We start from the raw sequence: 17378 nt of genomic DNA on the forward strand, positions 1-17378 counted from the left end.
AGTGGCTGTGGCTCCTTGACTGGATTCAATCATCCAAAGGGTCCCTTCCAGATCTACAGTTCTAAGAGGATGATGATGAAAAAGAAGCAGCAGCAATTATTTATGAAAAACAACCCCAGTCCCACACTTACCTGGATGGGGAAGATCTTCACTGCTACATAGTCATTCATTAACTGAGCCTTCCAGACACACCCAAAGCGCCCCCTAGCCTTGATCTCAAGCAACTGCAATGGCTTAAGTCCAACCAGAGGAGAAGGGGGTGGTGGCCCCGGATCCTAAGAACAAGATGAGAGCGATGACATTATTAACTGGAATTTAAGGTCTTCTTTTTTTCTTTCAGGGGTGGCTGGTTGGCCAACAGGCAGAGTGTGGCTTGGAACAGTGGTTGCCCAGATTGTCCCTAAGCTAGCTTGACTGCGATGCTTGAGTTTCTCTTGGGACATTGTTGACCTTGTACCTGCCACTCCGCAGACTACCTTAGAGGAGTACCCACCGGACAGTTTCTTATTTCCCACGGAAAAACACATGTCACATCTTACATCCTAGAGGATCAAAATTAGCAGGAAACAAAGCTGTCTGCTGTCCATAATGATATCAGCATTAATGAGCTAAGCTCTGCTCCTCGTCCCTGAAAGCTTGGTTAGGGATGACTCCCCACTCTTCGTTGGCTCTCTTGAAGTGGGGCCACAGCCGTTTTACTTAAGACCAGCCTTGAATTTTACTGTTCAGCATGAGGAACAATTCCACACATCACAAAGAAGCAAAACAGATTGTTTTATCCATGGTGAAGCTATGGCGAATCATTTTTTTTTTCTAATTGTGCTTATACAGTTGTTGTTGTTTAGTTGTTAAGCCATGTCCGACTCTTCATGACCCCATGGACCAAAGCACATCAGGCCCTCCTGTCTTCCACAGCCTCCCAGAATTTAGTCAAAGCTTACAGAGTACATACTTCAAATAAGTCATTAATACATACAGACATTACTCTTTTTTTTTTTTTTAGCTGTATGCCTGGTGGGGAGAGAGAAGGGCCAGAATCCTATGGTTTTTAAAGTAAGATTTGTGTAACTTGCTGTAGCTATTTGCAGCTAATTGGTGAGTTCCTGGAGCATGTCTTGGTTGTGTGTCTGGTTTATAAAGTGGTGCCTCGCATAACGAGTGCACCGTACAATGATGAATTCGCATAGCGATCCCTTTTTTGGGGACGCATTAAACTAAGTTTAATGCGTTCCAATGGCATTTTCCGTTCCGTTTAGCGATGTTTACCCATAGCGACGGTTAATCTGGAACGGATTAACCTCACTATGCGGGGCACCACTGTAATCAAGATACACCCTAGCACCTCATTAATCAGTTGCAATAAGTCATGGGAAGTTCCACAAACCTTACACATACATCAATTGGATTCCTACCACAGTACAAGAAGTATCCGGTCTCTGAAGTGTTGCTACCACATGATTTAGCCATGATCATAATCTTTTCATATATTGTTGGCTGTTCAAACTGCATTTGAAAAGGAAGATACACTGGCCTCTGTTCAGGTCAATAGCCACACTATTATTGTATCCACCCAACGCCAATGCTATCTTACAAGCGGGTGGTCGTGGACATTATGTCTCTTAAAATCTCTCCAGTATTTAAAGAGGAGAACAATGAATTTTTCCTGAACTACAGTGAGCTTGGCCTTTTAGCACTTATTATTCAAACCAAATGCATTGCTTTGAGAAGTAGAATCAGGCTAATGCATTTCTCTAAAAACAACAAAGTTAAGTTACATTTTTCCTAGCAATTACAGAAAAGTAAAGTAAAAAGTCTTGTTCAATGAATCTGGGGGTTCTGATTTTTTGTTTGTTTGTTTGTTTCTAATTGGCCCTGCTACTGGCCTTCCCTCGCCTTCCCTCTCCCCACAATGCTGAAAAATGCTGAAAGCCATTTCAGAACCACAGATGAAAAGAGATGGTGGATATCTGGTCTCCCCTACCTGGCCCCCAGCACCTGATATAGTGCATCTGCACATAGTGGTTCCATTTAGCTGTAATGGAATTCTCCTCAAATGAACCTCTCTTCTCCTTTCTTTAAAAAGCTCCTTCTTAGACCTGGCCAGAACATGCAGAAGAATGACAGAGGCTGTGCCACTTCTGGTAGCAGGAACAGGGCACTATTTTTTAATGCACTCCCATGTTTAAAGAATTGCATGCATTAAACTATTAATGCACAGAGAAAAGTTCCAACACAGCCCATACCATGCAGTGTTACTTTTTCTTTTTTGCGGCAGTATGAAGTTGTTCAATGGTCTTAGGACTGCACCAGTAATCTCACCCCATTCTCATTTGGAACAGCCACGTAGTCAATTTTTGACATCTGCAGCCTGAGGTCTGCTAAAATGACGTCAACTGAGAGACCTTTGTCAAGCAACCTACTTCCCACCAATGCCTGTTTTGGTGTTTTAATCCGCGGCAAATATCCTTACACATACCTCACTGATGTCAACGTGTCCGTATGGTGGCTTGCGGTGACGATACATCCAGAAGGCCAGGAGGATGGCGATGGAGAGAGCAATGATGGGAAGCAGGGAGTAAACCATAATGTTGAGCAGTGAGGGAGTTGGTGGGGGTGGCTCATACACTACTGGGGAAGGGGGAAAACAAGAGGACAGTAATATTAAGAATTTATAAGACCATAAAGAATGGATGATCGACTTCAGAGTAAATAAATATTTATTTCAGTTTTTTTCTTTGACATCTGATGTTGCTAACTGTTGCCTTCTGTACCTAACATCTAGAAAACAGTCAAGACAGAATGCTCCAGTATGTCACTCACTCACACTCAATCAGACAGACAGACATTATCTATCCCTCCCTCCCTCCCTTCCATTCGTCTGTCCATCCCTCCCCCCCTCCCCCCTCCCCCCTCCCCCCTCCCCCCTCCCCCCTCCCCCCTCCCTCCCTCCCTCCCTCCCTTCCTTCCTTCCTTCCTTCCTTCCTTCCTTCCTTCCTTCCTTCCTTCCTTCCTTCCTTCCTTCCTTCCTTCCTTCCTTCCTTCCTTCCTTCCTTCCTTCCTTCCTTCCTTCCTTCCTTCCTTCCATCATCTGCTCTTCCTTTCCTTCCTTCCTTCCTTCCTTCCTTCCTTCCTTCCTTCCTTCCTTCCTTCCTTCCTTCCTTCCTTCCTTCCTTCCTTCCTTCCTTCCTTCCTTCCTTCCTTCCTTCCGCCTCTTGACTGAATGCTTACCACTGGATGACAATCTGCAAAGAGTTACAATCTGAGACATTGTTTTAGTTACATTTCTTGGCTTTGTGGCAACTTAAGGACTACAGAGTTTTATTTGACATAAACTTTCATGGACCACTTTTTCAGAAGCAGAGAATATATCCTTTCCCGCTCCGCCGGAGGTCTTCTACTGCAGGAATTTCCAGAGGCAGCCCTGTTAAATCTGTCATCTGTGGCAGCAAAATCAGCAAAGAGTCCTACAATACTTTAAAGACAAACAAGTTTTATTTGTCAAAAGTAGTAGGCTGCACACTGGGAAAGCTTATGACAAATAAAACTTTTTAAACTCTAAGATGTTGCAAGACTGCTTCATTTTTCCTTGGCTGAAACAGACTACAGACTGGTACAGCTAACCCACTAAACATTTCTGGTCTTCTCACTTTAATCAAGATCAGGCAAGCAGAATGAGGGTGCTGCCTATCAGACTCCATGAAAGAGCCGATCGGGTTCAGCTCAGGAATGAGGCATCTCATCTCATCTTCCTATGGAACTTAAGCTTGCAGACCTTTACGAGGTCTGAACACTTGGGATTCACTGCCCCTCTGTGATCCTGCTCCCCTCACCCTATCCTCCACCCTGCCATTTGGCATTTGGATATCAGCTAATTGAGATATTTAGCTCAATCTGTGTAAATTAGGCGGCGTTATTCTCCTCCTACAAACCTTCTGTTTGTAACAATTCCACACCCCGAGCATTCTTGGAGAGCAAGCAATTTAATTCCTTCGCCTCTGACTTAGGAAGCTGCTGTCCTATACTCTTCACTTGGGAAGACCAGAAAGCAGCTAAACCACATTCTGTTGAGAGGAGGAGGAGGAAAGAAGAAGAAGCAGGAATAAATCTGCCGAACTTCTCAGTTTCATAATCTTAAATGTCACCACTCCTCTAATTGTATTGTCTAGCCAGAAATTCAAGATTTGCAAAAGAAAAGAAAAATGAAACACACACTGAAACAAACTTCCAATACAAAGTTTTTTTTGTTCTTGACAAACAAAAACCTCACCCTCTGGGCCAGTTACTTCAGGTAAGTGAGTGAATTTCTCATTGCAGTAATTCCCCTCACAACAGCAGAAGAACACTTGTGGACTCTCTTCTGTAGCCACACATTCCTGCCTGTTAGAAGAGGAGAACACAAAAGAAATGATATGAAGTCATGAAATTCATCTATTGCCCAAACAAGAAAAGACACTTGGGTACACGAATTCTCTTTTCCTATTTATTTCAGGCTTCGGCTGTATTTTGACAAGTCCTTAGGACCTTTTGTTACAAGAGGGCTCGGGGACAAAAAAAAAATCCTTATGTGAGATTTCAAGAGCCCGTCAAGCGCACGGAAAGTTTGCTGAAGGGCAAATTACAGTGAGTAAAGGTACAGGAATAATATGCCAGCAAACTTGCTTGGGCTTCAAGAACCCTTTGCCCACACACTTTCTTTCACTTATACTTTAAAGAAAGGGAGTTGAGTGGCAAGCAACATTTCATAAACTACATATGAAATCACTGTAAAAAAAAATATCATGAGCCACAAATCTTGAGCATAAGTGTCAGCTGACCCACATTTTTTCCTCCCTCAGGTGAAAATGAGGTCAGGGGAAGGAGACCCCGGACCCATGGGCCCATATTCCACCTATCCATTGGTTACATTCATGTCCTGTTTTTAATTCCAAGGTTGTTGTACATCAGTGGTTCCCAATTTTGGGGGGGGAAGGATTGCCCCCAATGTAATTGAGGTTGTCAAACTGCTCCCAAACAGTAGGTGAAAGCTGGCCCCTTCAAGAGCATCACTGAAGATTTTACATAGATCTGTCTCGTCAGAATGGGAAAAAAGCAGAAAGGGGGACTGGGATGAGGGATGGGCATGGAGAGGACTGGAAAGGTGGCTCCAATCAAGGTAGAAATACCTTCCCCACAACTCCAGGTATGCAGCGGAACAGCTGTTTTCTTTAGGACTGAGAAAAAGTAACTCTCTTAAAGCAAGAAAGACCCATGTGAATGAAGAGAGTGAGGAACGATTAAGAGGAATAATAATTATTGCAACGAAAAGAGAGGGAACTCATTTAAAAGATAAATGATGAGCTTAGATAAAGAAGAAAAACCGCATCAAAGACAGAAAACAGAAAGAGAGTAAAAGAAAGGAGAGGGATGATTTGGTAAAGAAAAGCTAGAAAAGGAGGCAGATCACCTGAAATGGATTAAGGTACTGGTTCCCAAACCCAGTAGTATCCTTCTAGAGGGGTTTGGTGATGCTTCAAAGGGGATACAGATTGTGAGCGTTTTATCATCCTTCACACGAAATTCATTTTGTCAGTGCTATTTCTTTATTTTGTTTTTTTATTAATATTTTTAATGCTATGTGTTCAGGTAAATTACATTTATATTAACTTTTTGTCCAAAGTATTTATACTTATGGTTGTTGTGAGTTTTTCAGGCTCTTTGGCAATGTTCTGAAGGTTGTTCTTCCTAACATTTCGCCAGTCTCTGTGGCCATGGGCATCTTCAGAGGACAGCACTCTGCGCTCTGGTGTATTTATACTTATTTTTAAAATTGTAAGCAATTTTCCTCTAGGTTTCTGCATTTATTTTTTAATTTAAACACCACTCAGTTTAATTTCTTTATTTCTTTTTGTTGACTATGGAAGATGCATATCAGTGATAAATATATGACAAGTAGCTAGGGAAGTGCAAAACTAGGTTTATAAACAATTTCGCATTGCGAAGAAGTGGTATCCAAATGGCTGGCAATACTGAAAAAAAGAAATAACGAAAAGGATTCTGATAGAAGGTTTAGAATTCAAGCCACCATAGAAAAGAGAGGGAGGGAAGGAGGGAGAAGTGAAGGAAAAGGTTGGAATAAAACAAGATATGAAGAGATGAGCAAGAGAAAATCAGGAGGTTGACACATTACAGCCATCCATAAATTGAAAGGATCAAAGGAAGGAATTTGCAAGAACTTTCAAATGAGAGAAATAATGAGAGTAGGGGAAAAGAAGGAACTTCACGTTGGCAAAGAAGTTGAGAAAAGCCATCCCACCAGACTGCTGCACAAGACTGACGGTTGATGAAGCCTAGGCAGCCCAGATCGTTTGTAAGCATGGCTGATTTGCTAACGGCAGAACAGCAATTTAGAAGACTGAGCACAGCAAAGAAATGACAAGGAACGTAAACTAAATTAGGAGCATGAAAGGGATTGTGCAGAAGGGCAAGGGTTGGGAGCAACATCATCCGCTAACAGAAATAAAACAGAAATGGGAAATAACTGAATTACAGTAGAGAAGCAAACCTCCTAAAACCTCAACAAATGAAGAGAAACTGCAGAGGAGTTAGAACTAGTCTTCAATCCCAGGAACAGAATAAATCACTCTTTGGCCTGGATGTTAAGTGGCAGCTAGCAAATCCGTATTTTCTACTTGGAGTGGTACTGATGGCATTCATCATATAACCCAGGTTATTTTCTACCTTTTTCTTATTCTCAACACCCTCCTTTTTTTCCCTCCCTTTTTGATTATTACAATAGAATCTGGAGAAGTATTGATTGTATCCATTTTCAGAATGCTTGTAAGAGGTAGAAATAGTACGCAGGACCTGCCTTTTACTGAGTTAAGCCAATGGATCCATCTTGCCTAGCATTATTGACACTGAGTGGCAGAAACCCTCCGGGGTTTCACAGTGTGTTCCAACCTGGACAAGCTGGGGATTGAACCGGGGACCTTCTGCATGAAAGTGTGTGCTCTGCCAAGTGAAATGGTGGCCTCTCTCTGTCCTGTTGCTTGTGGTCCAACCTGTTCTTCAACAGATTTAATAGGAAAACGGCCAAGCGCACAGTATCACCTCTGACAAAACCATTCGTAGGAAGATTCTTGTGATGTTACCGTTATAGAGTGGCAGTTCTATACTCATTTATCTTGGAAAGAAAACCCAACTCAGTAGGACTTCTGAGAATATGTTGTGCCAGAGGGGGTAAAATGGGGTGCAAGACAAAATAACAAGAAGTGTGGGAACTGCTGTGTATAGTTTGTACCATAAAGCTCCTACAATCATTATTTCTGCACATCTTAACTAGAAAAGGTATGATGAATAGTTTTTCTGTGTGTTTGGTTAAAGGGAAGGTAGTTGCTTAAATAAATTTCCATCAGTTTTCTCATCAGCGGCCAAAAACAACAACACCACAAAAACATGTACTTGAGGTAGAAAACAAGAGAAAAAAAGTATGAAAGAGGTTAAAACAAATAAAAGCACTGGTATAAAAGTAGAAAAAAAGCTGTTTGCACACCTTCACTCTGAAAACTCAAACCGCTCTACAGTAAGGGAAGAGGTATAATTTTAGGAGAATAGGAAGATGCATTATATATCTCTACATAAAGATCATTACTGTGAGCTCTGACTAGCAGTGGCTTTCCAGAGTTTCCTGCAGGACTCTTTCTTCGACCTAACTGAGGTTCCTTGATATTCCTTGTTGGTCTCTCATCCAAGTCAGGTCTGCCCCTGCTTAGCTTCCAACAGATGATCAGGTGTGTCCCGTGTGGTCAAATGCTCTAAAAAGCAACTTCAGGATTAAGCAGGAGCTTCCTGGTTGAACCCCTAATTCCAGAGATGAGAAAAGTTATTCTGGGAGTTGGGAGTCCCCCCCAAAAAAGAAGGAAAAAAAGCAACTTTTGCAATTTCTGCTGTTAAGAGACAATAAAAGTTCAGATCTATAACTGGAAATGTACCTGGAATTTCCTTCACATGAACAAAAGTTCCTCAGTGGACAAAACCTGGTGGCATACACGTGGGAATAGATTAAGGGGGAAACTGTGCACTCGAGGCTTCTACACCTCACCTGTCGTAGCAGTTGAAGTCATCCAGCCAGCAGCCTTTTTTCACTAGCTCGATGGAGCCAGAGTTGTTCCTCCAGGAGGCGTAGCAATGGAGGCGCTTGTCCTTCTCTCCTTCGCAACGCTCCACTCCGCTCTGATTCGTCTTTTCCAGCTCCCAGTTAGCATTGTAATAGATGCATTCTCTCGTCTCTGCTTCCCCATGGCCTGGCCCTGGAGAAATATTCAAAATAAAAAGCTATTAATGACCAAAATGGGAGCAGCCAAGATAGATATTTCTCTACAGGCTCAACCTAGCCATTTCCATGAAACAGGAAGGATATTGGCCACCCATTGTCTGCAAGATGGATTCCATACCCCCAGAAGCAAACTCTTCTCACATGAGATAGTCTGCGCCTGTCTTTTACAAAGCAATAACCAGAATCCAATTGCTATTTACATAAGAACGGCTGGATAGCTCAGTGGTTTAGGTCTCTGGCTCCAGAGCCAGAGGTTGGGAGTTCGATTCCCCACTGTGCCTTCTTGGCAGGGGCTGGATGCGATGATCCATAGGGTCCCTACCAGCTCTACAGCTCTAAGATATGTTGTTGTTGTTGTTGTTGTTGTTGTTGTTGTTGTTGTTGTTGTTGTTGTTGTTGTTGTTGTTGTTGTTGTTGTTGTTGTTGTTGTTGTTGTTGTTGTTGTTAAGGTTTGTATGTCTTGCCATTGCAAATTATGGCTAACTAACAAGGTGACATCACATATCTTGGTTGCCACACCTAGTCTTGTATCTGAATACACAAGTGAGATGCACAACAGCATCTCATCCAGTATTTAAAAGCTAAAAACAGCAAGTATACAAATATTTAAAAAGGAATTATACAAGCATGATATTAAAACGGTAACTAAGATCAATATTAAAACAGTTTTAAAAGGAACAGAGCACAACCATCCATGTAGATGGGTCTCAGACCCCCCCCCCATCATTTTTGCTTGCCTGAAGGACAGCAACGATGGGACCAGCCTAGCTTAGAAAATGCTACACGAAACAGGGATCCTCTTGAATAACCCTGTTTTATTAAAAGGACAACCTGAAATTGCTGTTCTGTTTATGTTTACACTGAGAAACTCCCACAGTTTTACTGTGACATTATAAATAATTGTAACTGTCAAGCTGATTGTGTCTTACAATGACCTTTTCCAGGGTTTCCTAGCTAACAAACAGGCTTCAGCTTAGCAGTCCTTTCTTCTGAGTATACTCTGGAACTGTGCAGCTTGCCCAAGGCTACACAGACTGGCTTCTCTCCTACAAGGGACGGTGGAGAATCAAACTCCCAGTCCTCGAGCTATCCAATGAGCTATCCAGCCAACTTAATTATTTGCATTAGAAGATCAGCCTAAACAGAGGAGGAATTGGAAGCTTCTTCAATACCACAGCAATATGCTTTAATTGGCGTCTATCCTCTGAATGGTCCTGCAAAGTGGTAATTCCATTGGGCATATTTTTTTAATAGTATGGACCGAGTCTCAGGAAAAACCATAGACTTGTTTACAGTAGACTCTTCCTAGAGTTAGCAAAGGTCAACAAATGGACACAACCCTTTTCTAGCATCATGTGAGCAACTGGACAGCTTCTGAGCTTGGACTTACTATATACCTTCTTGTAGAAGCTTGGAAGGCCCGGAAGGTAAAGACAAGAAATCAGGCCTTCTCAGCGGTGGCTCCTCGCCTTTGGAACAACCTACCTCCTGAGATTCGCGTGGCACCCTCGCTGGGTATCTTTAAAAATCAACTAAAAACATGGATGTTTTGGCAGACCTTCCCTCCAGACAATTCCTGATGCCCTCTCCTCTCCCTCTCCTATTGTTTCCTTCCTCTCCTAAGGTTTCTTCTATTTAAAAATTTTTATACTATTTTATGCTCTTAGCCGCCTAGAGTGGTCTTAACCAACCAGATAGGCAGGATATAAATAAAATAAATAAATAAATAAACTTTCCAGCAGCTCACACAATCAACTTTCATATACGTGGGTGGAATAAAACTGGATTCTGCCCGATACCACTCTGAAAGGGACTGGGAGAACAATAAATTGGCAATCCTTCTTGTGCATAGACCCCCAATCCTTTGTATTTTACAATGCAAAATAAAGATATTTGTTCATGCCTTTAATACATCTATTCCCTAGCCAAGATCACTGTCCATGGCTCATCTCTACCTATCTATGCTTTCATTAAATTCCTCTTTTGTCCACTGTTACAAGCCAGGCTGGAGGGATAGATTACCTGCATGGCATGCTCAACCGCAACTCAGAAAACTTTCACTGCCTCTCTACTAGTAGCTTCTTTAACATGGACCTCAAAGGCAGAAGTGGTATTTGTTCCTTTGTTGAAATGTACAGCAGAAACACATAATTGCTATGTAACACTATCATGGCTCACAGTTAAAATCCCTGTTCACAGTGTGAAAAACAGGAGACCATACGCTATGCCACGGGTGGGCAATTAATTTCTATTGGGCGGGGGGAACATGAAAAATCTGAACTGTGTTTGGGGGCCGAACCAACTTTACTTAAAAATAAAATGAAACAGTAATGTTATGATTAAACTTGTTAATCTTCACAAATACCTGTACTAAAGAGGTTTTTTTGTGGTATGTTAAAGATAAGCAACTGATCAACTTAAGACATAAAGCTATAAATGGTTTTGATGTTCAAAACTGTCCGCAGGCCGGACATGAGCAGCTTGCGGGGGCCGTATGTGGCTCTCGGGCTGCACTTTGCCCAGGTCTGCGCTATGCCAATCCTGCCCACAAACCACCGCCTTCCAAATGTGTTGTACTACAACTCCCATTCGAGTAAACCTGAATAAGTATCAGAAAATCATACAGTGGGGTCTTGACTTGAGAACTTAATCCGTATTGGAAGGCGGTTCTCAAGTCAAAAGGTCTGTAAGTCAAGTCTCCATTGACCTACAGTGCATTGAAAACCCATTAATCCCGTAACAGGCCGTTTTTGTTCCATTTTGGTTTTTTTCTGGTCTGTAAGTCAAATCTCAGTCTGCAAGTCAAACCTAAATTTTGCGGCCAGAGGAGTCTGTAACTCAAAAAGTCTGTAAGTCAAGCCGTCTGTAAGTCTCTACATGATTCTCTGTATCTCTTGAAGTTTCTATTGAGTGAAGGTTCTTCTGCTATATTTCGGCAACAAAAGGATAAATCTCATGCCTTTTTCCCAATGTGAATATAAACACACACACACACACACACACACACACACACACGAGAACAGGCCATTTCATCACTGGAACACAAACAATCCATTCAATAGTATGACTATTTGGTGAACATTATAACTCTTTTCAACAATGTGCATTTTACAGAAATACAAAAAAACACCCCACAGGTCATGAAAATGCACAATTTTCTTTGACACCATTTTTTAAAAAAACATAACAAAACAAGACAACAAAAACAGGTCCCCGGAACAGGATTCCCATTTCCAGTCCCTCGCTCTCATATGACTGTGAAAAACTCATCTACTTGTACATACAGCCTGACAAACTTGCCCATTCGAAAGCCCTATGCAGAACCCTAAAGAGATTTATGAGGGGAAGATGTTTCAAATCTGCTCCAAAATGCGCTAAGTCTACCATGATTGGCCCCAAAGAGCTTTCCTATTGATCCTTCTTGACATTTTCAAATACCACAATTCCAAATTCAATTTGTGGGGGGTTGAGGTTGGAGAGACAAGTAATGCCCGTAAGCAGAGGAAAAGATTCTAATGTCAAGAGGTTCATACACCAAGCAAATTACGACACACACACACACACACGCACACACAAACTAAAGTGTGTTTGTTTTCTCTACTTGGCGCCTTCTTCCACCTGAATAATCACATCTTAAAAGCTGGCCGTCGTCTTGGCAGGATGAAGCAGAGAAGGGAAATAAAACTGGACAACACGGCTCTGGACTGCCAAGACAGATTGTGTGAAGCATTGTTATGAAGTCTTCCATACATCAAGATCCAAGCACGGTGGAAATATTCCAGAGACACAATGGAAGAAGGCTGCTCTATTACAAGCAGTGGCATATCTTGGCAAAGACTTTTATAACTATATAAATGAGTGAAAGGAGGAAGGAGTTTTTCCTGAGATTAAAATGGTTACCAGCTGTGGAAAATTATGTGGCGGCAACCAATTCCCTAGACTACAGCTTGGAATAATAAATTACAAGTCAGGTAGTTACCTATTCATTTTGTTATCAAGGGGATAACATAGTCACAATTCAGAAGTAATAAGAACATTACTTTATTGTTGCAATGAGTAACACTTTCGAGTTACCAAATGACCAGGACTTTTTAAAAAAGTTTTGTGCCATCCTCTTATTAATCATAAGGCCTCTGCAAAAGTAGTAAAAAGTAACTGAAAAGGAATGAACTCTGCAGCAACTAATACACCAAATTACTAAACTATCACTATAAAAGTAACAAGAATAAACTGTCATATTCTAACATGTAATGGGAACTATTTCCTTCTTTTTTTTACATTTTTTCCAAACTTTGCTCTGGGCATTTGCTTCCTGATAGCTACAGTATGTTTATCATCAAGTTCTGTCAAATCAATTCTGACTTTTATGGCAACACTTTTTCAGGGTATTCCAGATAGATACGTGGTTGACCATTCCCTCCTCCTGGGGGTACCATTAAGCTGTACAGCCTCCCCAAGGCCACATAGGCTGGCTCTACTCATAGGAGGTGGGAAACCAAACTCTACAGCCATATATACCTAAACCACTGAGCTATCTATCTAACACACTGCTGTCTATACAAGTAGTTCCCAAACTTGTGTCCTTAAATGTTAATGGATTTCAGTTTTTTGAAGCACCAACCAGAATGGCTAGTGGTCAGATACTGGGATTGGACGACCTTCAACATCTGCTGACCACTGGTTATTTCGGGTCTGACGTGTGTTCTTCTGGATTTCAAGCCAAGAGTCTTTGCCAAAGTTGCAAATGCCAGGGGTTGACTCTGGGGCATTCTTATACCAAGGGTGTGCTCTGTCAGCGAGCAACAGAATCTTCTCCTTTGGGGACTTACTATTTACACATGCAAAATCAAATACCCGCTTACATTACACGATACAGAAGTGGCATCTATCCATAAATCTCATGCTGCTTTTGAGGATATGTAGAATGAGTGATTCTTTTCTTTCCTCTCCCCCCTTTTTTTTAAACAGGAGGACATTCTACCACCCCACAAACATGTTTCAAAACTCTGACCTTACAGAGCATGTGCATGCATGCATGTGCATGTGTGTGTATAAAAAAGAAGCATCCCAAACTCTCACACTGCTGGATAGAGTCACTTATTTCCTGTGAACATTCATTACATTATTAGAAACAAGATACATGATCAGCATCTCTGAACGAGGTAACTGTTGCTAGACCGTGCCATTTCAGAGAGAAAGTTAAGAGATCTGCAGCCGCCTTTATGTGGGAACTAAAAATATCCCCCCATATTTTAAACTGGCCTGTCAAAGAGCACTTTGCTTATATCTAGCCAATAAGACAAATTACTCATCTTTATTTCGTGGCTAACACGTGATCTGTTGGCTGGGTTCAAATCTCATCTTTGCCATTTGTTCACCTCTTAATCTAATCTCTTAACCTCAGCACCCTTGCAGTCCTTCCTGCTTTTGCAGTTCATTGCAAGCATGAATCTATGCATGCTGACTTGCTTGGAAGAAAATCCCATTGTGTTCTGTGGGGCTTATCCCTAGACAGACAATGTGCACCCACAAAAACAGGTGTAGAACCAGGCTGTTTGCTCCCGGCCTGATGTGGCATCCACAGACACAAGGTTAGAGTGGAAAAGATGGGCTCCACAAGGCACCGGGAACTTGATGAAGTCCGAAAATGATGCCCAACTTCCTATGCCTCAGCATTCTGCTCAGTTGGGGGTTTGGTGTGCAGATAATTCTCATAACTGTGCCCTCTAATGCTCTGTGGCCTCTACGGCTCATTACAGCTGTAGAGATATAAACACCATTCCCTTCCAAGCTAGAAAAGAAGATGCATTTCTTCCACTATCATGACCAGAGAGCAATGCAACAATCATGGCAAGTGGAATTTATGGAATGTTATTTACAAACTCTCATGCAAGTCTGGATTGGGAGCTCCTGGCATTTACATGGGAACTTTTTTATTAAACAATAGGAAACACGTGTTCCAATTCTGATGTTTTCCTTAACTGGAACTGTTTGAAACTTCCAGGAATCCTCTTACAACTGGAAGAGCCAAACAGCATCTTCCAGCTGAGCCCAATTTCCTAAAAGAAAGGCAATTAATTTTGCCACCATAAAATGGACTTGCAACAATATTTTAGATTCATTATTCGCACCACCCCACCTCTTGATTCTGTGGAGTGAAATTAACCTTTGGCTAAAGGAAAACAAGCAAGACCAGTAAAAAAAAAAAAAAGAGCCATTAAGATTCAGAACCGCCTTTTGTCAAGACACAGTGGCCTCCAGAGATTCAAAAGGAAGTCTTAAGGATTCCTGAAATTCTTCAAGAAAGATAAAGAAGCAAAATCAGTAAAAGAAGTCCCTGGTGCTTTCAGTTTCCACATTCCAGGGGAGAATTTTGAAAGCTCTCCAAAGAATAGAGTAGAATTGGCTTCTGACTCCCTGCAAGACACTGCATTCAAAGGATCCCACAAAAGGATGTTAGCACAATCTCACAGCCATGGGGTAACTTCCACGCATTGTCCCTACCACAATAGCATTGGTGTTAATAAAAAGGGGGAGGAGGAAACTAAAAAACTTGAATGACTTGATTTAACAAACCCATCCATCCTGCCTTTATTTCTTACCCTCCTAGTGCTTGTCCTTTATTCCCCTAATTCTACCACACTTGGCTATTCCCAAGCCTCCTGCTCTCTTAAAACAAATTTTCCCCCCTTCCTTCTTGCTGCTTTTTGGGCCTAATCCATCTCTCAGAACACAAAGTAATGACACCTCTCTCTATTTTTTTCTCTCCACAAAACCCTACTTTTTCCTCAACACTTGGGGCTTTAACATTCGTAGACTTTCCCTAAGTCTTTTTCTTTTGCACTATTTCTTGATCTTCCACCAAGGAAAGTTGTTACAGGACTTCTAAGGAGCTTTTATCTACTAAAGAAAATTGCAACTTCTATAGAGCTTTCATCTGCATTCTAAAAACCTGCCCCCCTAGATTTCTAGGTTGTCTTTAAATTCAAAGGACTGGTTTTTCATCCTTTAAAGCCCTAAACGGTCTAGGAACTCTGCAAACTAAAAGATTCCCTTCTGCTAGAGTACATATGAGACCCAACGTGGTGTAGTGGGTCGAGCAATGGACTAGGACAGTGGTCCCCAACCTTGAGCCTCCAGATGTTCTTGGACTACAACTCCCAGAAGCCTTCACCACCACCTCTGCTGGCCAGGATTTCTGGGAGCTGAAGTCCAAGAACATCTGGAGGCCCAAAGTTGGGGACCACTGGGACTAGGACTCAGGAGATCTGGGTTCAAACCCCCATTTGGCATAGAAACCCATTGGGGAAGTGGAACTGGCATAACCACACCTTAAATATCTCAATGATATTGAATGTTTCTATCAGGGTTGCAATTCTGACTTGATGGCACGTAACACAAATAGTATGTACTACCTTGAGTGCACCATTCAAAATTTGGGACCTTAATAATCACTCTGTCCTCCAACTGTACCTGGACACTCCTGTAGGAGCTGTGGCTATGACCATGTTCGATGTGTTTAGGATGGTGTGCCAGCTGTTCCTACTTCTAAGGAAATCTGACACTTACATTGGTGTACTGGATCCAGGGCTGATAGGATCAAAACCCCAGGACTTTCTGCATAGCAGAGGTTATGACATCACCCAGCCTCCTTGACATCCTTGTTCCCTGCAATTAGCTGCAATTCTCACTGTAACTGCAAGAGAAAGGGGTTCTCTATTCGTTTGCATGACCACCAAATCATAGAATAATGAAATTGGAAGGGGCCATTGAGTCTAACCCCCTGCTCAATGCAGGAGTACAAATCACTGCAAACTCTCCTTATCTGAGGGAGGTGGCTTAGGGGTACTGTCATGAGAAACAGCTGTACAGTACTTCCAAATTTGCCACTACACCACTGGATAAAACACCTTAGTTACATGTAAGTTGAATGCTGCAATGAAGTCTAAGTTTGAAGAACATGGTCCAGAACATGGCAAATTATATTATAGCTATTCTGCACCAGTTAAACTGGTTGCCAGTTTTTTTCCCCTGAGCACAATTCATGCCACTGATAATTATCTTCAAAACTCAAATTCATTGGCCCAGGATACCTTAGACATTGGTCCCCAAGCTTTGATCTTACAAGTATTTCAGGGTTTAATCCCCAGAATCTCTGATCACTGGCTATACTGGCTAGGGCTTCTGGAAGCTGAGATCCCAAACATATGTTCCTACATACAGTATGTTTTGGTTAAGAACCATTACTTTAAGAAGTGGTTCCCAACCATGGGTCTCCAGATGTTCTTGGACAACAACCCCCAGAAATCCTGACCAGCACAGCAAGTGATGAAGACTTCTGGTAGGTTTTGCGCAAGAGTATCGAGGGACCCAACGATGGGAACTACTGCTTTAAGAGACTCCCTCCTCCTGCACAAGTCAGCCCGTTCCTGTAAAACACTCTTCCTCAACCTGCTCTCCCCCCTCCAGATGTTTTATCGTGTAACTCCCTTTATTTCTGAATACTTGCCATGCTGGGTGAGCTGATAGGAAAGGAAGTTCAGAATACCTGGTCAGCACTGTGTGGGGGAAGGCTGCTCTAGTATCCACCCTGGTGGAGAAGCATCCAGAGAGAGGCACAATTGGCGGTGAGGACTTTCTTCCTGGCTACTCCCAGATTTCAGAGGAACATGAGCTATTTGGTTCATTTTGCCTCTGGCCTTGCTGTCCACCACCATTTGGTAAAGCCTTCTCTCTACCAGGAAGCTTTATGGTGAATCTTATTTAGGGGGGGACTTCTTGGTTGAGCCTATTTTTATATTACTTTGATTTTTATGTGACCATTTTGAAGACATGAATGGTGGTATTTTGATACTTACGGGCATCTCTGATTAACATGGATGCACGAGAAAGGCAGGATAGAAGTCTCTAATTATCTTGTCTTAATACGCTAACGAACCGTCATCCAAATACTGTACAGCTGATGTCTGGAAAGTCTCAGGGTTCCTGAAACATTTCTCTCTGCTATTTAAGTGGTAATCTATTTCATCCTCCTTGCAAAACTTATCAGGGTGACAAATGGGGA

At 42.0% G+C, this 17378-nt stretch overlaps 1 protein-coding gene across 1 annotated transcript in view; it reads right to left on the reverse strand.

Annotated features, from left to right (window-relative positions):
* ACVR2B (activin A receptor type 2B) overlaps positions 1 to 17378 on the reverse strand; it is a 116222-nt gene that overhangs the window by 15774 nt on the left and 83070 nt on the right. The window contains exons 2-5 of the mRNA XM_020779779.3: positions 8081 to 8288; positions 4268 to 4377; positions 2477 to 2628; positions 132 to 275 (exon numbers count right to left, since the gene is read on the reverse strand). Coding sequence (XP_020635438.2) covers positions 132 to 275; positions 2477 to 2628; positions 4268 to 4377; positions 8081 to 8288 — 614 coding nt within the window. The remainder of the gene's footprint in view (positions 1 to 131; positions 276 to 2476; positions 2629 to 4267; positions 4378 to 8080; positions 8289 to 17378) is intronic.

The sequence above is a fragment of the Pogona vitticeps genome, chromosome 6 (assembly GCF_051106095.1).
Source record: "Pogona vitticeps strain Pit_001003342236 chromosome 6, PviZW2.1, whole genome shotgun sequence".
NCBI lineage: Eukaryota > Metazoa > Chordata > Lepidosauria > Squamata > Agamidae > Pogona > Pogona vitticeps.